Here is a 26,317-nt window from a genome sequence, read left to right on the forward strand (position 1 = left end):
CCGACATAGGAATGCAGGAAATGTATGTATGTCCTAGTTGGATTACTGCAACTGTAGGGAAGCAAGAAGTCGGGCCAGCCGAAACCCTGGGTTACCACTTGAGGTGAAGCAGAGGTAAAGGTATCTTCACTTCTTGACTAAGGGAAGAACTTTTTAAACTTACAAAAAGGTATCTTAACTTTTTGGCTAAGAGGAAAGTTCTATAACCAAAAAGGATTTGAAGTTATTTATCGAGTCCCTCCCAGAAATCAGCCATGCTTATCTCACCTAACCAAAACTAACTAGAATTTGGGTTAACACTTCTCATTGCTATATTCGCTTCCTTTAATTGTAAATAGAATATTTAACATAGTGATACACATATAGAAAAAGTAATACGAGTTTTTTAAATGTGCATTCCTGATACCTGGCTGTACCAGATGTACATATTGGAAGACATATTTGCATAACTAGCATATAACTTAGACCTTATTTTGAGTTACTTTGATCGACAAGTTTGTTAATTTTCTTAACGATCTTTCTGATTGCCTAGGAATCTAATTTTGCTATATACTATTTGGCACTTACCTTCTAATGGCGGATTGGCGCCATTCAATCGTGGTGCACGCAGCGCGTTGGCTCCACCGACTGTGCTCTTTGATTTCTGATGTTGCTGTTGTTGCTGCTGCTGCTGCTGCTCCTCGTGGAAGTAGGCCTCGATGCAGCCCATCATTTCCGCGCGCGGCAATGCCACCGGCTGGTAGTCCCGTCCAGACCGAGAGGCAGAGGAGGCACGTGCACCAGGCTGCGATTTGTGGGCGTAGGCAACGTGGGCCAAGGTGGCCAGATTGTTGTTGGTGCTGGATGCCGCCTGGCTGTAGTTCGTCGGCTGCGGATCCGGCGCATCTTCGTTCAGGGGTCGCACGTGCACACGTTCCGGCCTTTGGGCATTCAGATTAATGAGCAGACGGTCATTGGTGCGCTCGGCCAGGAAGGCGCGTTCCATGAAATGGGCACTGCTGCTGCTGCTGGCGCTGCCGGTGCTCATGTTGACCGCCGCATTGATGATGCTCTGATGTGAGATTTCCAGCGTGCGCTCGATTTCGCCATTGACCAGATCACCGATGGTCTTGCCGGCTGTCACCGGCGGCGCCAGTGACATGGGCGGCGGCGTGGGCAACGGCTGCGGCGGCTGACTGAGCTTCTCCTGCGAGAGATGACGACGCAGCGCCATTTTCGCTGGCGACACCTGCGTGTAGTCTGGCTGCGAGGAGTTGGAGCTGGGCCGACTGGGCGGTCGAACAGACAGGCGTTCCACACGGTAACCGGCATAGTCCGAGTTCGCCGAGCTTGCACGCGGCAGCAGATCCAGGCTGTGTTGTTGCTGTTGTGGCTGTTGGTGTTGCTGTTGCAATTGTTGCTGCTGTTGTTGTTGTTGCTGCTGCTGCTCTGAAAGTTGCTCGCGACTGCCGGAACGCTGCAGCAGATTCTCTGCTGGCGCCTTAAACTCCGCTGATGTACCCGGTGCCTGATGATGATGATGAAGGTGCCCAATTGGCGCGTGCTGTGCATGTTGTTGTTGCTGTTGTTGTTGCTGCTGCTGATGCTGCAGTCGCTGTTGTGCCACATGGGCCAACATGAGCGCATGTTGCTGCTGCTGCTGTTGTTGCGCTATAAAATGCTCGTAGCTGTTGGCGCTCACAGAGGCGCGCCGCCGATGGAAGCCCAGATCAGCGGCTGTGGGCGCTGTCGCCGCTGTTGAGCCGTGCCCAGCATAGAGCGTGGCCATATGCGCAGATGACGACGACGCGGACGAGGACGTCGGCGGCGGTGGTGGCGGCGGCGGCGGTGCTGATGCACCCGGTCTTGCTGGCGAATACTTGGACTCCTTGAGCGATACCGTTTGGCCATATTTGCCCGAAAAATGCTGCAGCTGCTGCTGTTTGCTGCTCATGTAGGCGCTGCCGTAGGGCAAATTGGCGGGCGGCGGCGGCGCCGTCGACGCAGCTGCTGCAGCACGCGGACCCGGCAATGGAGGCGTTATAGGCGATATGGTCGTGTTGGCATTCAAATGCATCAGGCCCTGCGTCGAAACGGTGATAATGTTGTGCAAGCTATTGCCGGCTGTTGTTGTAGTTTGGCCCATTTGCTTGCTGCGCTTCGAGACGGGCGATTGCAGCGGCGGCACAGCGGGCGTCTCCATAATTGGCATTGCCTTGCTGCGCTGCTCCTGATCCTCATTTAGGGCTGATGTTATGATGCTCTTCAGCCGGTCCTCAAAGTTGGCCACCTTGGGTGATTCCTGCTTGCGACCCAGTCCCGGCAGCTCGCACTTCGGCAACAGCACAGCTTGCTGTTGCTGTTGTTGCAGTTGCAGTTGCTGTTGTTGTTGTTGTGGCTGTGATTGCTGCTTGGGCGCCGGCATCAGAGTGCTATCCTTGTAGAGCGCCGGCGACGGCTTGGGCTCCATTTTGGGCTTGCCGTTGATAAAGTTGACGGCGCTGATGGTGCTTGGAGGCGGCTGAAATTTGCCCGCCTCGACCTGGCGACAGGTCTCGAGTATCTTTTGGGCCAGCACCTCGGGATTGCTCTCCTGTATTTTGCCCACCTCCGGCACCTCGGGCCATTCCTGCGATCGTGCGCGATGCTCGCGACTGCGACGCGACGATTTGCTATTTACCAATTTGTTGCAATTGGCCAGCGTCGCAGTCGTTGCAGCATTTGTTGCAGCCGCTGGGGCGCCACTAGCCAGGCTGATGTTGGTGCCCTGGGCAAGCAGCACGGTGGCTGTGCTGCGCTCCTCGGCGGACTTTTGCAGCGAGCTGGTCTCCTGTTCGATGGTGGAGACCTGCGCATAGAGCTTCTTGCGCTGGCTCAGCGTATTGGCTATCTCCTTGAGCACCAGCTCCTGGGCCGCAGTTTCGGACAGCTCGTGCGGCAGCTCGAGCTTCACCTTGCCATTGCCGCCGTTGGTAACGGCACAGAGCTTCTGGTATTCGGGCAGATGCTTCAGCTGCTTGCTCAGCAGCAGTTTCTGTTCGCTTTCGTAGACGGTCACCTCGTTGCGCATCTTGCTGACCGCATGCTGCAGATCCTTGTGCCGTCCGACAATCTCCTTGGCCTGTGCGATCAGATCGTTGGGCGAGTTCACATTGATGCCCAGCTCATTCATACGCACCTTCAGCAGGGTGACGCTGTCATCGATCAGCACCTTGATCTGCTTGTCCAGCTGATTGGCCCGATTTTTAAGGCGTGCCATCCGCTCCTGCTCCTGGGCAATTTGCTTCTGCACCTGCGGCAGATACGCACTCGAGCGCATGTGCTCAATCATGGTCATGTACTGGGAGCGGAACACATCGAGCAGTATTTGCAGGGCATAGGGCGTGTCCTGGGGCGCAGTGGGTATGTCCAGTTCGCGATGCGACATGTCGCCGGTGAGCAGCGACGTCAGCTGCTGGTCAACTGTGCCCGGCGCTGCGGGCAGCTTCTTTGTCATCGCATCCAGCGAGGTGCTCAGCACCGTCTGCTTGTGCAGCACATCCAGGCCGGCAATCTTCAAGCACTTGCGTCCACGTTGTCCCTTCTTCAAGCGGCCCTTGCGTCCGGGTCCGGCGCTCGCTGCACGCGGCTGGTCCTCCTTGCTGCTGGAATCCTTGCTGGCCGAGGCAGACGTGGCGGATGCAGCAACTGCAGCAACAGCAGCTGCCTCTTCCGCTTCGCGCTGTGCGGCCGCCGCCGATTTGCTGGCAATCGCCGCTTTGCGCGTTAGCTTCTTCCGCTTCTTCAGCGTGGTGACAGCGCGTGGGCCGCGACCCTGGTGGCTGTTGCTATTGTTGCTATTGCTATTGTTGTTCTCCTCGTCATCCGACTGCGAGCTCTTGCCCTTGGAGCTGCACCAGTCCGACCACACCTTGCGCGTCATTGGCCCATTCGATGTGGACGTGGTGGCCGTGGTGGTGTTGCCGCCATTGCCATTGGTCGCCTCGCCTTCACCGTCGCTCTCCGTACTGCTGTCCATGTCCAGACTGCGTTGCTGCATCTGTTGTTGCTGCTGCTGCTGCTGTTGTTGCTGCTGCTGCGCACTCGCCAGCTGTTGGCGCGTCTTGGAGGCGGCTAATCCACCGCCGCCGCCGCTGACATTCGCCGGCGACTGCGATTGATTGCGCTGCTGGGCGGGGCCGTTGAACAGATCCCTTTCCCGCTCACGCTGCTGTTCCCGCTGCTCACGCTGATGGTTGTTGTTGTTGTTGTGATTGTTGTTGTTATTGTGATTGTTGTTGTGATGGCCAATGTTGGCCTCACGTTTGGCGCGATCACGTGTGGTGCGCACGGTACCTGAAAGATATTATGAAAGACAAAGGCATTAGAAACATTTACGTTATCTTCAAATACAAACTAATTACTACAATTTCTCATAAATCCCATGGCTATGATCTTTTAATACTGCTTTTTTTTCAGTCGCTAATGGATTTTGTAGAACGAACGTCTAGCATAAATATATGTCAATAATCAATATTATTAATTTATTTTAAAGACAATAGTTTGAGTTTAAAATTTAATGATATTTTAAGATTATTTACTGAAAATAAATATTAAAAATTGCCAATTAAGGAACTGGTACAGTTAAAATGAAAAAGTCAGCAATAAAAAAAAGGGTCAAAAATGTCTTAAATATTATTATACCTATATACTTAAACAGGGCCTAAAACTTAAATCAGATTGGTATTAAAATTATTGCTGGGTTCCTTTAACCTTAGTTCAAATTAAACCTATAAATTTCAGTGTTACAAATAGCTTAGCTTCATACTTAGATCGGGAAATATATTTATAGACCAAACTATTTGAGAATGTTTCAACTGAAGATCAAACGGAAACTTAGGATTGTCATCAACAATAACTGATCGTGACTGATTGTGATTGATCATGTTCTGATTTATGACTGACTGATTTGATTTGATCGTGATTGATATTCAAAACTGATTTGTGACTGAACGTGTGCTGTGTACATTATCATCTCCTGCCCGCCCCGCCCCCAATTACTTACCAACATGCTCATTGTCACCACCCTTGGTCTTCAGGCGCTGAAAATAGCGCTCCAAAATAGTGCGATCGATCACATGCAAATAATATGAAACCGGTTTGCAGGTCCATGAAACGGAGCCCTTCAGAGGCGGTATTTCGCTCACATGCATTATCGTGCCAATGTCGCTAAGGTTTCTGTGATGGGCAGATATTATCGGGTTAATTGCATTATTCCAAATATATTTTAATCTATTACTAACCGATCTGTAATGCGAAAGTTGAGCGGACAGAACGATTTGGATGACACAACGCGAGCGCCATCTCGCAAATCGGCAAATCGCTCCTTTAGCTGATGGTCGACGGTCGGACCAAAGGCAAAGTTATTGACAAACACCAGCGTCGAGGAGGTGATCTTCTCGCGATGCTCGTCCACCAGAAAGTCGCCCTTGATCAGCTTGTACTCGCAGTAGCGTTTGCCGAACCAGCTCATGTACTGGCGAAAGATCTGGTCCATGCGTTCCGCATAGCGAGCGGGCGTGTCCGCCTTCTCGATGCCGATGCATGTCTTAAGCGGAAACGATCCGGCCATTTGTAGTACCACCTGTCCCACACCGGAACCGAGATCAATGAACGTGTCCTCCTTGCTAACGGTGACATGTTTGAGCATTTGCTGTACCAGCTCGTACGACGTCTCTCCGTACACCTCCGGCGAGAAGGGCTCGTACTGATTGAGTTTGTCCGGATCGAGTACGGCAGCATTGTAAACTAATTGCAGTATGTGTCTTAAAAGGCTAGGGTGAGCGAACTTATTCAGGCGCTCGGCGGGCAGTGAAGTTCCTTTTTCCTGTAATAACCGAAATTAATAATTAGCTCGATCTATGCAATTGTTTTTAACTGTTTAAAATGCCAATAAAGCATGTATAGATCATTAGGTAAAAAAGTTATACATTTTGGTAGCACATTAAATCTTGAATCACAAAACTGTTTTCGGCACTTCGGATGCCATTTTCGAGAAAATATTTGATTTATGTTTTTAAACGTTAAACTTTCGAGAACCCTAGAAGATTGTTAGCGTAAAAAATTGAATGAGATATCGATCGAATCGATTGTTTCAAACGGAACATATGAAAATGAAACACGCTTCTTTTTCAAAACACCATTCTAATTTTGGTTAATAGAAATATAATTTTGTTTGAAGTTGTTTATTTGAATATGCTTTTATTAAAACCAGCTATATGTATATTTCTCATATTTTTATTGTCGTTTAAAGCTCTTAAAGCAAAGCTACGAAATGGAAATCGAATAGAATTTTGTTGCGTTTCTAATACCTTTGTGGAAGTTACGTAAAAAACGTATTATAGTTGGAATCAAGGGATCCTCTCGAATTATATATTTATATCGCTTTACCATTAACTTTACGATTTGTAAACAAAAATGATTCTTTCTTACAAAACCTTCGAATCGGATCGAGTTTAAAAAAGAACCTTACCAAAAAGTGACTGTTTATGTTAATGTTTGTTATCTAAATTTGGATTTGAGATGATTAATGTACTTACCAATGCAACAATACTGTCGACAGCCTTGTTGAAGCGATCGACAAGATTTGTCATAGTCTTATAGCAGGCAGTGTCAATGTGATTGAGGTTAATCTCCTCGAATGCGGATGAAATTGATGGCAGCTCATCGCAGACGAATTTGATTGTGTCGATGATATCGATGCCATTGTCATGCTTATCCTGTCCATGTCCAATCTGCAGTGGCCAGGCAAATGTGATGGTATCGGAGGAGCCAGCTGGCGAGCGCAACACCAAGTCTTTGACTTGCGGTGTTGCCATATTTTACCCTTGCCAGCTGTGCGGCAAAAGGTCAATGGGTAACGAAACACTAAAACAACGTCACGTTGTTGTTTTATGCTTCGCAAATGTTGTTTCAATTGTTGTTAACGATTTAACTGTTGCAGTTGCTTGCAGTGTCAGATGTATGATGAGCATGGGCGTTCATATATCGTGTGTTATTATATGCATAATGATAATATCGATGCTGATGGCGATGATGATCAAAAACGTTGGCATAGGAGCAAATGTTGAGGCGTCTCGCGTTACGTTACGTTACGTTGTGTGTTGTTTACTTAATGGTTGCGTTAAAACTACGATTACGATGATAGGTTGTTTGTTTGTTGTTGTTGTCTTAGGAACAGTGGCAGCGTTGGGTAAAGTGTGTGTACGTGTGTATTGGGCTAAACAATAAGAGAACAAACTATCGTCTACTACTTGCTTCTGTGTGCGTCACGTTACGTTACGTTAAGTTGCGTTACGTTACGTTACGATCGTTGCGTTATGATTGCTACTGTTTCTGCTGCTGCTGCTGCTGCTGCTGCTGCTCTTCCCACCCACAAATATGTCTCGATCTCCGTCGTCTCTGCCTCCTCTTCGTCGTCTTCCTCCAGCAGCAGTGGCAGCCAATGGAACAGCAACAAAATACAAAAGTAACTGATGATAGTTGCGTAATTTTATATTTTGCTGTATGTTAAGAAAACGATGCATTTTCCTCAATGTGCGACAACATTTTCGCCTGCCATATGCTGGTGTTGTTGTTGTTGTTGTTGTTGCTGTCGTTTTTGCTGCAGCTGCATGCGTTTCATTTCATCGTCGTGCAGTCCAGCAGCAATTGCGTTTCGATTCACTGCGTTCCACGGCACGCGCGCTTTGCCTATTAACGTTACGCATAATGCGCGCGCGCGTCGCTCAGTGTTGCAAACCGACGTATGTGACGTATGTAATTGAGATATCAGCTTTCGAAAACAGTTTTCTGTGTTTTAGTTTGTTTTTTTTTGTTTTTTTGGGGAGGGTCTGCAAGAAAAAAGAGAAAAAACAGAGAAATGGTAGAACATAAATAAACAAGGATTGAAAATGCATTAAATATAACATAAATAATGAAAATCGAATTGATTAAACAAAGGAAAACCAACTCGAGATGCGGATTATGAGCGTGCTTCATAACTTAGAAGCTGATAAAAAATGCGAGAGTGTTGCGTTCTCAGAATACGTATCTAATATTTAAATAAATTAGTGCGAATAAATGTGAGGGTAAAGCACTAAACTATATAAATAACTATAATATATATGCTCTATTACTAATTTAGTCAGTTATCATGAGCGATTTATAAGATTAACACATTGCCTATGCATTACCAAAGTTTTAGGATCCTGGGATCGCATCTTTACAGCATTTACTGCATTAATTTAAGGTAAAGAATTTGCCACACAATTCCGAAACTTGACTTTAATTTGTTCGAAATATTTTTAAATGACGGTCAAATTTACAAAAAAAAAATATTAAAAAACTTTGCCTTTTCAATATAAATAATCCCGTATTTTATTGAGTTACCAAAGTTTTTTAAATTCCACTCGCTTTTTTATGTGCATCGCATGAAACACCTTTTTTTTAACGATTTAATTTTTGTTATTTATCGGGGTCTCATTCTTTGTATTTATTATGCTAATTTATAATGCGAGGCACGTTTCTACTTTTTTTTTTCTTCTGTTAAATGTGATTTAATTCCCGTGCGCGTTGGCTGCTCTGCCTTTATGTGAGTGGGCGTGGCCCACAAAGAACGACAATGGGTCTTCATTAGCATAGGCAAAACGTCGACAACAGCTTTCCACAGTTATTTAAATTTGTTGGGGGAGGGGGTGGGTGGTTGTGCGAAAATGCTGCGGAAAAATCAATAACAACCCTCGGCAATTTTCAGGAATGGGTTTAATTAAAGCTTTGGGTCATTCAAGCGTTTTTAAAGCGCTCCGTTTGGACGTTGAAACATTTTGGCTAGACAAGCGCCACATTAAATTGAATGGCATTTTGTACAAGTATGTGTGTTTGTGTGTGTGTGTATGTACACAGATTAAACACAGCCCGGTTGAGTATCTCAAACCCAGCACAATCCTGTCTGGCAACTAATCTGTCACACATTACATGCATATATATGTACTTCCACATAAATACAGTTATGTATGGTTATATATGTATCAGAAATATGCGTTATTCATGCACGTGTCTGTCGCGCAGTGTCTACATATAGGTACGTATATCTGCATATCCTGTGCGAATGTATCTCTGTCTGTTACCATGACAATCCGACAACAGGCGACCACTGCACGGCATGTGGCAGCTGTGGCACCCCCCCACTCTCCCTTCTATACTCCCGATCGACCTACACTCATCCTGTTCGGGCGGTTAACCGTGTCTCTGGCCAGTCGCCGTTGCCGTCTATCACAACCATATGTCTGGCGCACGGATGTGTGTGCATGTGTGTTTGTTTATCTGTTTGGCTAAATATCCAAAGAATCCGCTTAAACAATCATTTCAAGTAAACCATTTTAAGTAACTTAAATCAATAAGCAGCAAGAGTTAAAAGTTAGGACTGATTTATAGAAGATAAATTACCCATTAGTTTATTTATTTACTTTCCTCCCAATTAGATTCCCACTGCTCACAGTTAATTTCAATTTTGGAAATATAAATCAACTTTTTGCAAACGCTTTATTTACATATAAAATGAAAAATCATTTTAATTTAAAAAAATATATATTAATGTTAATTGATCTTATTCATGGGGCTTTTATAATTCAATATTCTAAAGAATTTAAGCCTAGAAAATAGTAAAACGTATTTTCTCAAAACAAAATTCGATGTTAGCATAAGCTACTTTTGTGTCATTGACATCAATCCATGAATTTAAGTTCCAATTTAGAAAAGATAATGAAATAGACTTATATGCACTGAGCATGTAATTACTTCCCGTCTGGCATCTGTCGCACGCACATATGTTAATATGTCTGTCTAGTACGCATCTGCATAGCTATTAACTTATGTATCTTTCCATGCAGGAGAAGGTAATTTTGTATAAATATTAATCAACATTTATTAACATCATCTATTTCGACGTCTCCAAATTAGCATTGTCAATGTCTGCCGAGAGACAGTTCATCGTAAAACTAAGTACATATGTAAATAATATATGATATACATACCTACTTGCACATCGCACACATTAACAGCGCAATGAACAATTGAGTTTCTCTCTATTGGCACATGCATTGTGGTAAATGGTCAAACATTGACTCGCAAGAACAACAACAACAACAACAATATTCAAATCATAATCAAAGAGCAGACTGCACTCTCCCATCCCCATCCCCATCCCAAACTTGCCCCAATCAATTGGCTAACGAGAGCTTTGTATATATTTTGCGGTGTGGTTCAAACCTTGGAGTCTGGGCGCCGCGTCGTTCATCTTTTGTATGGCCTGTATCTCTATGAGAGACGAATTACGCATACGCCCCGTTGAGAGACGCCAGTAGAAACAAATTAGAATTTACATCAAACTATTATATTATTAAAAATAAAAAAACACACTATGTTTAATCTACTTCAAGTTAAAGATTTAAATGTTCGCAAGACATTAATAATTTTTTTAGTTTTAAGAAATTCTCGCATGAATTTCCCAATTTTATTTAACGCTTATCAGTTCAATTATAAATTAATTCAAAACTGGGTCGTTACACATTCCAAATCGTTTGATTTTCAGTTTTATTTGTCGCAGGAATTAGAAATTTAGAAAATAGGTTTTACTATTAATTCTAGCTCTTGGGAACTGACCCATACGAACATACATAATTATAGGCTTAAGCCATCGATGTATGCATGCTGAATGGCTCTTATACCCTGTACTAATAAAAGAGAGAGGTTTAAACCCGGCATTCCAAGTTTTATTTGACTATAAACAGAATCTAGAACTAAAACAGTTGACCTAAAGTCAACGAAAAGTAACAAAACATTTTTTTTTGGCTATTTGAAAACATTATTGCAATTTATCATAGTGTCAGTCAATATTTTTGGTATGTCAAAGAATAAATTATGTAAAATTATTAGTTTCTAAGAGTTATTTTAAAAATTGGGCTTAAAAGCTCAAATCTTGAAAACATTGAAAGGAACTGTTTCTTTAGTCCACACAGCAAATAGAAAAGAATCTTAAGCAAACACAACATTTTCGCATGCCAATTTTAACCCTGTAACACATTTTTAATTAATTCACACCTAAATTCAGGGTATTTGCTAGTCAAGAACACTCGATCGAGCTTTCTTAATTGTTTTGCATGCCTGTGAAGGCATGACACACATTTCCATTCCATGCCCACTCATTCGCGCACACACACACACATACACACACACACTCACGTTCGCGCGCTAGTTGACACAATTACAAAGCGCAGAGCCTTTGCCGCACTTTTAATCAACTTAAAAAGCTCTCACACTCCATTCTTGCTCTCGTGCTCGCCGCCCACTCTGCTTCTCTTTTATTGAGAGAGAGTACGTTTACATGCAATATGTCTGGTGGCGGACGCACGCGAGCAGCGCTGCCAACGCCCACGCGAGCAACTTATTTTCTTCTTCTTGCAAACATGCTCGCTTTAGCTGTTGCTTTTTCTTTTTATTTTTATTTTTTGCTGTCAGCTCTTGCCTGTTTAATGTTTTACGACTTTTGCCTGCCACGCAGTCTGTGCTGTGTTCTGTTTGTTGATATCGCCACTAAAACAACAATAAAAAAATAAATCTGAAATAAAATGTGAGCGAAATCACTACAAAATGAATAAATGAATTCAAATGTGTGTGTGTGTGTGTGTGTGTGTGTGTGTGTGTGTGTGTGCGTTTGGTTTGTTTGCCATTTAATTTAGCGTGCGGTTTGCTATTTTTATGAGCAACTTTATTATTATGATTGAGTATTCTGATTGCTCATTAAGCGCTCACAGTTCTCACTGTCGGTCAAGGTCATTGCGACAAATAATTAAAATTACTGCAATTGTCTGTTTGGCCCAAAGCAGCGAAACTGTTAACAACATTGTTACGTTCTGTTAGCTAACATGTCAATTAAATGCCGTTAGAGCAAATTGTTGCCATTCACACGTCCCTCGCTCTTTATCATCACATGCTTTCAACTTAATGTTGGTGTAATTGCATTATTTGACCGTTAGCTGTCAATTTTATCATTTTCTCGTTACATTCCAACTTTGTTTTGCCTCGTTTATCTGCTCCTGAGAACAACATAACTACAATATTATTCATGGTCACGTGTTTGTTGTGATTGCATGCCTGAAGGTTAAATGAGTTTACGCTTTGATTTTGCTTTAATTTGTATGACTTTAATTGCTGTTATTTCTTCTCGGCTCCAATTGTTGTTCTGCTTCTAGTTGTTGTTGTTTTTGCTGCTGCTTTTCAAATGTTATACAAATTCAGACAATTCTATTTGTTTAGTTTATTAGCGCAAGGCCTTTGCTTTTGGGGTCATACAGTGGGTAAATAAATAAATACTTGCAATACTCGTGAAAAAGAAAACAAAAGCCGTTCAATTCTTGGTAATTAGCACTATAAAAACATTTGCCAAGCTGTTGATAAATGAAGCGCACAGTTTTACAGTTTACAGTCTTAAGCGAATACAGTTGCACAGGAACTGCATTGTGTTTCATTCTCTTGCGTTCCCCTTTATGCTTTTGAAGACTTTGAACAGCTGCTCGCTTTTTTTTTTTTGAATAATGCATTAATGTGCAACATTTTAAAATTGCAAATATTTAAAATATGCATTATTTGAATCGTTAACACAATAATCGAAACAAACCAGCTGCATCGCAATTTATTAATGTAAATTCTTATATACGCACACATGAATATGTATGTGTACATGTGCGTGCGTATGTATGTGTATTGTATTCCATGGAATTACGAACGTAAAGAAATCGCATGAAGCTTCAATCGAACTGCCTTTGTTTTTGTTATGGTTATGAGTTCTTGTTATTGTTGCTACAGACACTAGGAGCTATCATTGAGGTCATGCACTCAATATTGATAATCGATGAAACACACAAACAATTGCATATACATACATACATACATATGCATATACTATGTATGTGTACACAGACATAACACAATTTAAGAGGAATGAAAAAATTAGAACACTTTGATTTATTTTCATTGACTGATAAGACTTATATTAAAAGAATTTGAAATATTCTGATATATTATATATGTGTGTATGTATATGTGCTGGTGTGTATATAGTTACAAGCGTTGCAGTGCACATTTACTATATTGAATTTAACCCATTAAAGCAAACGAAAACCGTTAGTTGCTTTAATTGTATTAAACGAATTCGAATAGAGCATTTTTAGGTATAACAATATGTTATACTTTGTCAAACCTATTCTGTCGTAATACGTCATGAAATCACTTTGGCTATAATTATGCATGTATGTACATACTTATGTACAGTGCATATCTTATGTATAAACTGTTATACATCCACTTTATCGCGGGCGCCACCTGTTGGAATTTAAGGCCATCAAATGTTTGCAGTTGACTTATTCATAATCAGAAATAAGTCTGATAAGATAAAGTGTTTGACCTAGTTGCTGGTGAATACATAAATATAAATATATATGTACATACGTATGTATGCACAAATAAATGTACACATACATTGACAAGTGCACAAAAATATAGGAATACAACTTGATGTCCAAAAAAGTGTACAAACAAGAAAAACAAATAAGAGAAGAACAAAATAACATGTGATAGCGAACCGCAATTGGAAGTTGTGTGTGTGTGTTTTTTTATTGAAATTTCGAACAGCTTGCCGCAAGTCAAGCACCTGCTCTGCTGATCGCGAGAGAGCGAGGAGAGAACGGAGAGGATATGAGAGCGTAAAGTGCAGTGGCAATGTTATGTTTGGTACGCGCCAAAGGGAGAAACCTCGTTTTTATACCCTGCACACAAAACATTACGGTTGCAAAGGTTATGTAAATCATTTAAAAATTCTTTAGCAATTATTTTGTTTAACAGCGTATTTCAAGTGACCCAAAATTTAGTTTTATTTATCAGTATCAATAGCAAATGTTTCTGACAACGTTGCCTCATAGCCTAATTCCACTATCAACATTTCTTACATTTTTTGCGAATGTGAAGTTTGCTGCCTGTACGTTCTCCCATAAGAAACAACATTTTTCACATTTACGCAATTCATTCATATGTTACCGACAACTGTCACTTGCTAATGGAATCGACGAATGTGAAGTTTGTAAATGCAACAACTGTTGCATAGTGGAGTCAGTTGCAGTTACAAATGTAGCGAATGTTTAATGCTATGATTGACAATTAAAATAAATTGACAATTAAAAATATATTTATGAAATATCAATGAATACACAAAAACAAATAATTGAATATAACCAAACATTATTTGTTGTAGCCTTTTCTCATTTAGCTAAATGTGTTGTCGATAATACATAGCTATTAAATCTGTTTACAGGGCACCTGCCAGTCGACCACGTAATTATGTTTTGATTTATCTGCAACACTCCGAGCATGGCTGGCAGGGCCTTCAATCGCAATGTGGACGCACTTATAATTTCCTGTCGTCCTGCCCAAAGTTGAAGGATTCCAGTTGTTGTCTCGTGGTCGTCGCTTTGCGGTTACAGCCAAAAACAGCTGCCGCTTGTCGTTGAACGTTGCACGTTGCATGAACTGGCAAAGAGCAGCGGGAACTCAACAACAGACCACAGAAAGGACAGCGGGCAACTGGCAACTGGCAACAGGTAGGATAACGGGGCACGTGGCCAACGTGGACAGACAGCCAAGAGCCCTTTTCGACATAAAAATTGAATGCCAACATGTGCAATAAATGGCAGAGCATTGTAATTACGTATGTACAAATATGTACTTATGTACATACTATAAATTATGTGTTTAGCTCTTATTGACTTATGTATATATTAAATTTAATTTGAGAGCGTATTGAAAACGTTTTAACTCTTCGTACTCTTGTACTCGTCCGTCGTGTGAGTTGGGGCGATTAACATTACATTAAACTTTAATGGCATAAAGTTAATTTAAGCCATTACAGGCATTACAACATATATTTAAAGTCCTGTCTTAATCAAACCTATACAATCAATAGATTTACAAAATATGTTTGCAATCGATAATCGATCGATAAATGAGGCATTGTACGTTTATATAAAAAGAAAGATTTTAAACATTAGGCGATAGCTATAAAATGAAAAATACTTAGTCTGTATATACTTTTCTTTGAGCTCTGTCAAATTTGCTGGGTCTAGCTCTTAAAACCTAAAAGATTTGCTTTAAAAACAAGATTTCGATAACGATTGCTTGGAAACGGGAAAAGTTATCGATTATCGGAAACAAAGGCGGACATAGCTAGGTCCACTCGTCATTTATATATACTTTTTAGGGTCGGAGATGCTTCCTTCTATCTGTTACATCCTTAAGGCCTTAAGGCCTTTAAGGCCATTTTCCATGGATTCAGGGTTTAAAGTTAATTATAGGTAAGTTGCCATTTAACGCATTTGAGTACAGTAATGCATATTAAAGTGATTCGTAAATAAACAAAACAGACCAATTTTTTACCAACAAAAAACTGCAAACTTTTGCATGCTTAACAGAACTTAAAGAATGTGGGCAGAAAATGTGCTTGGTAAAGAAATAAAACAAAAAACATTAAACAATGGAAAAAGTTGTGGATCAACTTTGCACTTTGCGTTCAAATATGGTTTAAAGCAACGAAACGAGATGCGATATTAAAGCGCAGGAGCTGGAGAAGGACAACGGTAAAAGGCAACATTAAGTGGAACGGGCAGAATGGAACAGCCCTCACTCAATGTGGCAGCGCTTTTCTCAAGGCAAGTCGCTTGATGCTCGTTTTAAGCAGCTTTTATTTACTTGGGGGAGGGTTGGGATTCCACAACAACCCCAACCCCAACCCCAGCCCCGCCCACACGTCAAGCGAACGTGGGAAAAATGTGGAAAATGCGAACAAAGACGAGCGCGACGACAAAGTCAAAGAGGAATGGCGAAATGTTGAGGCTGCAGATGATGATGATGATGAGAAATAACTAAACTAAAGCCAGAGGGCTTCTAACGGATGCCAAGCTGGGGCGAAACTTATAAAATATGTATACACAGTAATGTGGCTGGTGGGTGGGCGGTGAGGTTGGGTGGGCCGCAGGTTTGAAATATGCAAAAAGTTGTTGAAAACTTGCACAAGCAAAAGGCATAAAAAGTTGGCGACGTCCGCTGCCCGTGTGTGTGTGTGTGTGTGTGTGTGTGTGTGTGTGTGTGTGTGTGTGTGTGTGTGTGTGTGTGTGTGTGTGTGTGTGTGTGTGTGTGTGTGTGTGTGTGTGAAGAGGCAGCCTGGGGTTGGGCCAAGTCTGACAGACTATATATGTAAGTGCACGCATACATATAAGCATAGTATATACACACATAAGTACCAAGGGTCGTTGGAAACAAATTATACGGGGCATATAACATAGAAAAGGATACACAAAATGCCTGTGGATGACACGTGTTATCCTTTGGAACGCGCCTTATACGTTTTCTATTTCTCGCGTTAGCTGACGCCATAAATATTCTTAGATTGATTGGTTCTTTAATACATTTTTGATTCTAATTATCAATTTTTTTATCAAATATAATCGACATTATAATACAAACTAATAATAACCTAATACCAATAAACATTTCTTACATTTTTTGCGAATGTGAAGTATGTTGCCTGTACGTTTTCCCATAAGAGACCACATTGTTGGTATTCTCCCCGAGTAATTCGTGTTTTTTTGCGAAGATTTATCAAATTTCGTAAGCGGTTATCTTAAGGAATAATTTTTAATTATACTAATCTCACAGTTTTTAACATTTAAAGATTGCCAAATCTCGAAAGGAGGCCGTATTATTTAACCTTTGCAAAGAAAAGTTTGCGGCGCTTAAAGAAGTGCTACTTTTGCTATTCATATGTAACCGAATACTGACACTTGCTAATGGAATCGCAGAATGTAAAGTTTGTAAATGTAACAAATGTTCAGCATCGAGGAATCAGGCACTAACAAACTTTCTATTCTTAATAAATAGTAAGTAACCAAGTGCATTTATCGATGTTTTTCAGAAGATATCGAACTTTGATCGAATTGTAATGGATTGTTGATAAATTTTTAATTAAAAATAATCGTTTTTTTATTGTTTTTTATTTTATTTTATATAATATAGATTTGTATTGATTTGGAGTTTTCTCTTCAGTATTTTAAGCATTTGTGTCAATTATTTTTGTGTAAATTTCTTTATCGTTTGTTTCAAATCAAATAATCGAGAGATTAAACTAAGAAGAGAACAACGAAATTCATTAGAAAGTGATTACATACATTTCCAAGGTACTGACTGTGTTTCCGTGCAGGTTTCTATAAGAATCTTTACTCACACGTTTGCATAGCTGCAGGTTTGACAAGTTACTTTGGGCACGTTGCCAAAAAATGTGCGGGCCAATATCGTTTATGGCATTTGGCCGAAAGGAGCCTCCTGCTGGGCAACACACACTCTTATATGAAATGGCCAACAAAAACTTTTCTCATATTGGCTTTAACGTCGAGGGGGGAGCATGGGAAATTTGACTTGTCACTTGCAGTGGCAGCCACAACAGCAACAATAAAGTGGAAGAACTCGGGGCTTTATATCTACTTTAAGTTTGAGGCAGCTCTGACAGCTTTCATAGGATGAATGTTGGCAGGGATTTTGTTGTTAAAACGGAGCAAAAAGTTAATCAATATTGTTGGGAGACAGGCAACTAAAACCAACGCGATAATCCCCAAATAGGAACATTGCAAAAGGGATTACGGAAAAGAAAAATTGCACAAAATTGTTTATTCTCTGTAGAAATTTCTTATGCTGAAATATGGAGAATATGGAGATTCATTTGGAAATAGTGAGCTTATGTTGCTATCTAATTTAATTTTCCAAAAATTTCACTTATCTGCAAAATAAAACTTTAAAACTTATATCTTAACTGAGTTCCACAAATATTTTTGGAACGTTGAATATTAAAAAACCTTGTAAAAAATGTACTCACAGTTTTGCAGTTAGTTGAGGAGAATTGTGAAGATCTTAAGCCCTAGATTTGTTAGATATACATATTAAAAAAAAACTAATTTTTCGGACGATTCTAAGAATCTATGGTATAAGGAGCATAGTAATACTAATAATTGTCAAGTTTGGTCAAGTTATCTTGATAAACAAAAAACTGTTTCATACAAGAGCATAAGTTTCCACCGAAATTTCATATGACAACTATAAAATATAGTGGTCCGATCTGTCCGGTTGCGACATATGTACTAAATGTTACAGAAAGACGGATCTATGCAAAGTTTCATGATGATAGCTTTAAAACCGAGAATCTAATTTGCAGGGAAACGGACAGACGGATGTCGATACTGAAGCAGAATATATATACTTAACGGAATCGAAGATGTCTCCTATGCGTTGCACATTTCATGCTAAATAAAAAATATCCTCGACAAGGCTATACAAAAACACAGTTATAATATGTAGAGCAGGAAAAATCATTATTATTCCAATTTGAAAAATTCGTATTGGATTATCTTCTCTTTTTTTCTATGGTCAACAAGCGGCAAATGATGTTTTTAAGCTGGTTAAATTTAAAAGCATGCTACAAACAAAATATTCATTTTTATGAATTCAAATAGAAGCTATTTTCCCATGAAAATTCGCCAGAATATCACTTGAGGGGCCAGCAAAGGTCTGAAGTTAGGGAAAAAACAATTTGAATTGAAATACATTAAAGTCATCCGAAACACTTACACACACACACAAATGTAGCACGCGTCCAGCATATTTTCATTAAAGTAAAGAACGCGCTTAAGCGGCACCCATGCTATTGCTGTCCCGTTCGCTCCTATGCTCGCTGCTGCCCACCCAACGAAATTCGGCCCGCATAGCAACGCCACGGACGTCGCTGTCGACCAGCGAGGGTTGCAGCAGCAAAAACAACAAGAAAGTAATAAACACGACAGAAAAAGAAAGAAACAAAAAAAAAATAAAACAAATAACAAACAGAAGAGTGCAGAGAAGAGTGTATAGACGCAGAAGGAGAACAAGAATACAAAGCAGTCGCTGCTGAGTGAGGTTGGGTTGGGTTGGGTTGGGCCTTTGTAGATGGGTGGGTGGCTGTTTATTTTTGTACGCAGGGTTGCTGCTGTTGTTGTGGGGGTTGCCAGCCACTTTTGCATTAATTGCTTTATCGATTTTTGCAGCATTTTCAACCTCTTTCTGTATGCTCTGGCGGCTTGTTGTTGTATTTAGCACAAGGACGTGGAAAAAATATGAAAAGCAACAGCGAGCAGTCAAATGGAAAAAATCTTCTGTTTGTTATTGTGAATGAAATGTGGCAACAACAACTATCAAGGGGCTGGAAGAGGCAGAAAGTGCATTCCCTCAATGACGGCATTTTGCGAAAAGCAATGCAAACGCTTTCTGCGCCACCTGCCTGCATTTTATGAAGGCTCAAAACAAAACAAAGCCCAAAATGTAGGACACCACCTCCCTCAACCGCCGCCACTCCCCCCCCCCCCCCTGCCGCCTACCAGCACCCACCACTCACTTGCCCGCCTTCAAGCCATCTGCAACGTCAGCCAAAGAGCGACAGAGTTGCCAAATGCATGCATGCAAAATGAGCGCAGCTCGAATGTGCTGGCAATAGAGGAGTGGGGGGAGCGCAGCGGCAACAAACGCCCGCCAGGCGGCGCCCCAGTCAATGCAAGAGCAAAAAAAGTTGCAGTAAAATTGTGCACAGTCCTAAAAAATGAGGTCAACTATTTTTGCTGTGTACGTGTGTGTGTGTGTGCGAGAGAGATAGAACGAGCGAGGGCGCCAGCTGGAGGAAGCATGAGTACTGTTAACCGGGGCTGCATTTGTTTCAATAGCGTGCTTAGTTAGTAGGTTATGTTTATGTAAATTTGCATAATTGCATGTACACAGCGTATGTAAAGCATATTTACTTTCTAGCACATAATATAAACACATAGAAACACTCTGGAGCCGCTCTTTAAATCGTTTAGCGCTTTAAAGCTTTGCCTGTGAAATTCGGCAACAGCGCCGCAAGGTAATGCAATGAATGAAACGTTTAGGAGCACGGAAAATAGGTCAGTAATTAAAACGCAACGCCCGCGGCTTTCAGTACGTTTAAATATGCAAAACGAAAAAGAAATGTTCGCAGTAAGAGTATATTTAAGGTGTCACAATACGAAAAGGTCAATTATATGACAATTAGTTATAGGAAGATTACAGATATGCAGGAAGTGTGAAGCTTGTAATTGCCTATTTCTGAGATAAATTGAAAACATTTAAGCCAGACTCATTTTTCATAATTCCTATAGAATAATGTTTATGGTATAGTAGCCTGATTTTGATTAAATGTGACCTTAATAGGGAGCAGGTGAAAGTGGTAAATGCCGAGTTTGGTTAAGATATCTTAAAAAACAAATAAGTTGTTCATACAAGTAATTGATTATCAACCGATTATTACTATGTCAGCTATATGATATAATGGTCCGATGTTGATAAGAGATTGAATACATACGAGGAGCATAGGGAAACTAATAAGCTACCTGTTACGGAAATTCGGATCTATGCAAAGTTTCATGATGATCGCTTTAAAGCTGAGAATCTAGTTTGCAAAGAAGCAGACAGAAGGATATGAATATATATGTCTGTTGATGCTGAACAAGAATATATAGATATACTTAATAGGCTCGGAGATGTGTCATAAATACCCTCTATAATGGGAAAATAAAATACTAAATATTGGCTTTTAGCTTTAAGATTGTTTATTTAAGCTTTATTTTGGGTCAAGCTTTTCAGTATCAAAAATAACCGCAGAACTGAAATCTTGTGTAAATAATATTCATATTAAAATCAAAATCTTTGTAGATGATAAATTTGCATAATGTTCTTAGCTTATTTTATTTAAAATCTTAGCTTGAATTATTGTTACTTTTTTTAATCTATAATTAAAATTTGCACGATTGTATATTATTCCCTTTTTCTTATTTTTCTCTCATTGAAATGCTTTCTTTTTTCTTTTCAGTGAGTTTTATTCTCACACTCAACTCTCATTTTGAAATCCTGCGCCTCATTGTTCTCTTTTCAATATATTTAATGCCACGCCTACTATTTAGCTTGATTTCATCGATTGCATACAAGGCCTGGTAGTATTTATTCAGAGTTTACTGTACAATTCGCTTCAGTACGTGTCCAATAATCACGTAACGTGCCCAAACAATAAACACAATCAGCTCGACATATAACCGAAAATACATCACAAAAACAAACTGCACGACAATGAAAAACAACAACAACTACAACTATAGAGGCAAAACAATTTGGAGCTTAGCTCAAAGCGATGGCAAAAAGGAGAGTCTTAAATAAATAAAAAGTCCTTAAAATTTGAAGAGTAGGTAGCAAAAGAATTCGCTAGAAAAACACTTCTATTCCAGAAGCAAAAGGCTAGCAACGATAACAAAAGCAAAGCCCCGAATTGAAAAACAGAGAGCAATGCGACGATGCCAATTTTCACAGCTGTATTTTTTCTAAGCAAAAACATGGGAGAGCAAGTAGAGCTGGGGAATTGGGGAGGTTTCTGTCATTTACACACGCACACACACACGCACACAAGCGACCGATAAAAACAGGAAGAGAGGAATAAAACAAAATAGAAATTGAAACATCCTTCCTGCTAACGGATTTTCCTTCGCCCTGACAGGGTTGCCCAAGCTACTTGCTGTTGAAATTTATACGAAAAAAAAAAAGAAAATAAAAACTATGCATGATGTGGTGTGGTGTGGTGTGTTCTGGTGTGCGGGTGAGTTGACATGCAACAATTTTGGTGAGTACGAAAGAACCTGCCGCAAGGGTTGCCAGGCGGGCGTAAGAACCTGAATAATAATAACACCCATGAAGAAAAAGCCTGCATAGCCCCAGAGGGTTGCCAGAGCTTATGTGTGTGTGTGTGTGTGTGTGTGTGTGTGTTTACTTGTTTATTTGTGTGGAAAGGGTGCGACAAGCATTTCCGGGTAAGTGGCAATGGTAGCTGGTAATAAAATTTGTCTAACGCTGTTGGCCGCCTGTCAGTGGGCGGTGGGTGCTGGCCGTGGCAAAAGGGAGGGACCGAGAGAGCAGCAAAAAAATGACCGAAAAGGGCGTATAAAATATGGTTAAAATGTAAATTGAAAAAATTTGTTATTTTTGTGAGAGATGTAAAGAAATGAAGATTAAACGAAAAAAAAAGCTGAAATTTATGTGAAACGAGCAGCAATAAAGTACGAGACTTGAAAAACTGAGGAGTAGCTTGAGAAAACCGATTAAATTGTATAAATTATGGCTGACACATACACCGAACAGTTAGGTTAGATAAAAAGCCAACACTGAGAGCTGAACATGATGAAAGCTTTAAGCTGTGGAAAAAGTTCATAGGAGATGCCATTAAAGTGAAATGTGGCAACTTTGCCCTTGGCAAAGTGTCGTCTTTTACGATAAAGTATGCCAATGTCTTTAAATTGATGGAACAAGAAAGTAGTATCATTTAAAAGCTAATCAATAAAAGTTATGGGATACCAATTAAATATATAAATATTGGGTTAAAAAACAATTTAATTTAAGCCAAGTTAGAGCACGCCTATTAAATACATATCGTTGAAGCGATTATCATCCTTTTAAATGAAGTTTGGCAACGTCGCTATAACTTCATTCTTGTTCAGGCAACTTGTCCATTTAATTCGCCCATCAAAATGGGTAACAAATATGTATATCGTTTACGTCGCGCCATCGTAAAAGACACCCACATACATACATATGTACATACATATATGAATATATGTACATACATATATATAAATGCTAAAAATAGATACACACATCGCAACCAGCACAAAGAACATAAAATTTAAGTGTTTTTTTGCGGTAAATGTATATGAAAGAAATAAATACAACAACTGTGTACATGCAACCGAATTTGTGAGCAAGAGAATAAATAGAATTGGAAATATTAAATTGAAACATACACGAAAAAGTCTGTGATGAGTTGTTGACAGTTTCAGTTCATTGAACTGAACTTAATTAAAAATCAAGTTGAAGGTCATTTGCGTGCCGCACGCTTCTCCTGCTGCCTTTTCACAGTTGTTTTTATAGTGAATGATAAAACGAAAACAAATATGGCAGCAATAAAATACGATAAAATATGTATATGTATGCATATTTGAACGAATGTAACGTTTTTAGTCGAAGTCAAGTTTCGAAATAAGAAATGAAAAAATAAAAAAGCAAACAAAAACTCGAAATTGCGGCAAAGGTCAGTGAACATATTTAACAAAGAATGCCAAGCCGAAAACCCAGAGACACAACAACAAGTGAAACACAATGAAAAGCAAAGCCAAAAAGATATGACGATAATGGATCATGATCGCGCTCTCTCCCTCGCTCACAGCTGTGTCTGAAAAGAAAAAAAACCTGTTTCAATTGAAGCTATTGCGTGAGTAAGCCCGTGAAATATGGCAACGGCGCACACACCATTAATTGCAGACAGTTGGCAGCGCTGAATATAACAAGCACATATACACACGCATTAACACACATGCATGTGTGTTCATAATATCCAATCAGAATTTTGAACATTTTTATATGAAGAACGTGACACAGCAACATTAGAAGAAGCGGTATATGCACAGAAACAATGTGAAAATGAAACATAAAGCAGCTGCTACGGCTGCTGCTGCTGCTCATGGCGGTCTCCGTGTAAGCGGGATAGATGGATAAAAGGCATTAGAGCGTTTTTTTTGTTGCCGCTCTACAGTGCGCCAGTATGCGTTTGACAGGTGTTCGCTAGTGCGTGTCTATTAGTGTGTGTGTGTGTGTGTGATTGTGTAGGTCTATGAGCATAGACGACGTAACAGCTGCATAACTGCATTGAGTGAGTGAAGAGGCACGTACGCCACAACAAACAAAATCAAATAAGAAAATAAAAAAAAGGAGGCAAACCGCCTCAACAACAACATCAACAACAACTGCGTGCAGGTGTTCATTTTCACTTGGATAGACAGAGAGCAAGAGAGCAAGAGAAAGAGAGAAAAGAGCGCAATCAGCGTTGTCTTCTCATTTTCAATGCAATTTCTACAAGTGTCACGTTAAATAAGGAAATGACAAGAAAGACAAACAGTTAAATGTTTGTATGTATTTGTGTGCATGCGTATGTATGTATATGAAGTATAACTAGTTCTAGACGTATGTAGTTATCGCTGTGTCACAGGCGTTTTAAATTATTACTTAAGTTATGCAATACACAACAAATGGAAGGTTGTTCATACAATACAGTTATTTACATATAAATACGATAATTTGTTGGAATAATGATGCGATTTACCTCAAGCCAAAGGTCAACACCTCAAATGTTGCGGTAATGAAACAAATTTAAAATATAAATTTATCTTAGATTTGAACTTGCAGCTATTTTTTGTACATAATAGTTATATTTGCGTTAAGCTTTGCATGAGATCATCCTTTTAAGACCGTTGATTGACCCTGAAAAGCCCCTCAACCAGTTTCTATGCCAAAGTTTTCAAGCATTAAAATAACATAATAGTTTTTCTATTGTTGAAAATACTAAGAGATTAGATGTTTTGTGTTAATAAATACTGATGAACAGGTAACAGATGATGAAAAAACCTATATATATGATAATACATAAGATTGCTTGTTTAATAGGTTTTAGGAAAAAGTGAAAAACAAGAGGGTTTTCCAAATGTTATTATAATATTGACTGACTAACTGTCTTGCAGTAATTCATGAAATTTTGACTTTTTCTTTTTATGTTCCGTTTTAAAATAGGTTTGAACATAAAACATGAGATATCAACTTCCAGTTGTCTTACAGAAGATATTTTAAATTAAAAAAATTTAATTTAAATTGAAATAAATAAAACAGTTTATTTTGATCGTGTCTCAATTCTTGAAACCAATTTATTTCATCTTCATTAAATCAAATTATTCAACTTTTAATCTTAGATATTCTTCTTCTTACATGTATGTGTGCACATCAGAGAACATTATTTTAAATCTTAAGACACTTCAATTTCCTGTGCATTTATAGAGTATTCGTAGGTGTTTAACTGAGCTCGTTGTCTCTTTGCAAATTTTAAAGCCCACTAAACTTGTCGCATTGACTGACTGACAGCAGGCGGCACATGATAACGGCCTTTAAGGCAACAGAGCAACAACAACATCATCGATGCACACACACACACTCACACAAAGAGAGAGAAACACACGCACACATACACACATGTACAACCGCCCACATTTGCCCTCAACTTTGTTCGGTTTGTCTATTTATTTGAGGCGGTCTATGCACAAAACGTGTTTTCAGCCTTTTAAATGCAACTAAAAACTGTTGAGGCCGCCGCCTATATATAGAGGCACATGTGCAGGCATATATATGTATATGTATGTAGATATGTGTGTATGTAGGCATATGTATGTGTGTGTATTTTGTGAGTTAAAATAAACTTGTAGTCATAGTCTACAATAAGACCAGTGTTGGCCAACAGAAACCTGCAACACATTTTATGCCCTTAGGCTAAATACGTCGCCGTCGCGTTTATTCTCTGCCAACGTGATGTTGCTTTTGCTTTAACGTCGCCGCATGGCCAACGACCTTTATCACACACACAGACACACACACACATACATAGTGATACATGCGCTCACGTTTTTGTTTGGCGTTCTTCATTTTAGCTCTTTTTTCCCCCAGCAACTCCACTTCAACTCGTTCGACGACTGCGCGCGGACTCAGTCAGACGTTTTTAGCTTTTGTCTGTTGTTTCGTCGTTCGTCGGTGTGCGTGACTCTTTCGCTCGCTTTCCACACACTCCCGCTCTGTCTAACCCACACAGGCACGCACATACACATGCAAACATATTAATACATACGCAGCCGCGCGTCTGCAATTTAATAATTTCGAGTTGGAGTTGGAGTTTGAGTTTGGTTTTACCTCTGTCTGTCTCTTTTCCCTCTCTTCGGCACTTTCAAATAACACAACCTGTCTGGCGGATAAACACACACGCACACATACCCACACAGACACCTATGCTCGCATCTGCTTTATTTGAATTTGTTATTGCTTGTGCATGTTTTTCTCTGGTTTCGTTTGCTTTTGTTTGTTTGTCTTTCGCTGGCCCGAGCATTTCAATTAAAGTGCAGCTAAAATTTTTGCTTCCTCTATTGCTGTCTCGCTTGCGCGCCTGTCTAATCAAATTCTTGTCTATTTTTGTATACATGACTGTGAGCATGTGTGTGTTGTAATCGTCACTTACAATTTACCGTTACAAGCCGGTGAAATTATAAACCAACAACAA

The 26,317-nt window shown here is 40.2% G+C and overlaps 1 protein-coding gene across 3 annotated transcripts in view; it reads right to left on the reverse strand.

The window, feature by feature from the left end:
• gpp (grappa) overlaps positions 1–26,317 on the reverse strand; it is a 48,468-nt gene that overhangs the window by 5,908 nt on the left and 16,243 nt on the right. For all 3 annotated transcript variants that reach the window (XM_064694103.1, XM_064694104.1, XM_064694105.1), the window contains exons 3-6: positions 6,558–7,850; positions 5,262–5,845; positions 5,024–5,196; positions 568–4,314 (exon numbers count right to left, since the gene is read on the reverse strand). In XM_064694103.1, coding sequence (XP_064550173.1) covers positions 568–4,314; positions 5,024–5,196; positions 5,262–5,845; positions 6,558–6,836 — 4,783 coding nt within the window. In that variant the 5' untranslated portion in view covers positions 6,837–7,850. The remainder of the gene's footprint in view (positions 1–567; positions 4,315–5,023; positions 5,197–5,261; positions 5,846–6,557; positions 7,851–26,317) is intronic.

The sequence above is a fragment of the Drosophila montana genome, unplaced genomic scaffold, assembly GCF_035044405.1.
Source record: "Drosophila montana isolate Dmon_TW-CO22-7 unplaced genomic scaffold, ASM3504440v1 contig_3733_1, whole genome shotgun sequence".
NCBI lineage: Eukaryota > Metazoa > Arthropoda > Insecta > Diptera > Drosophilidae > Drosophila > Drosophila montana.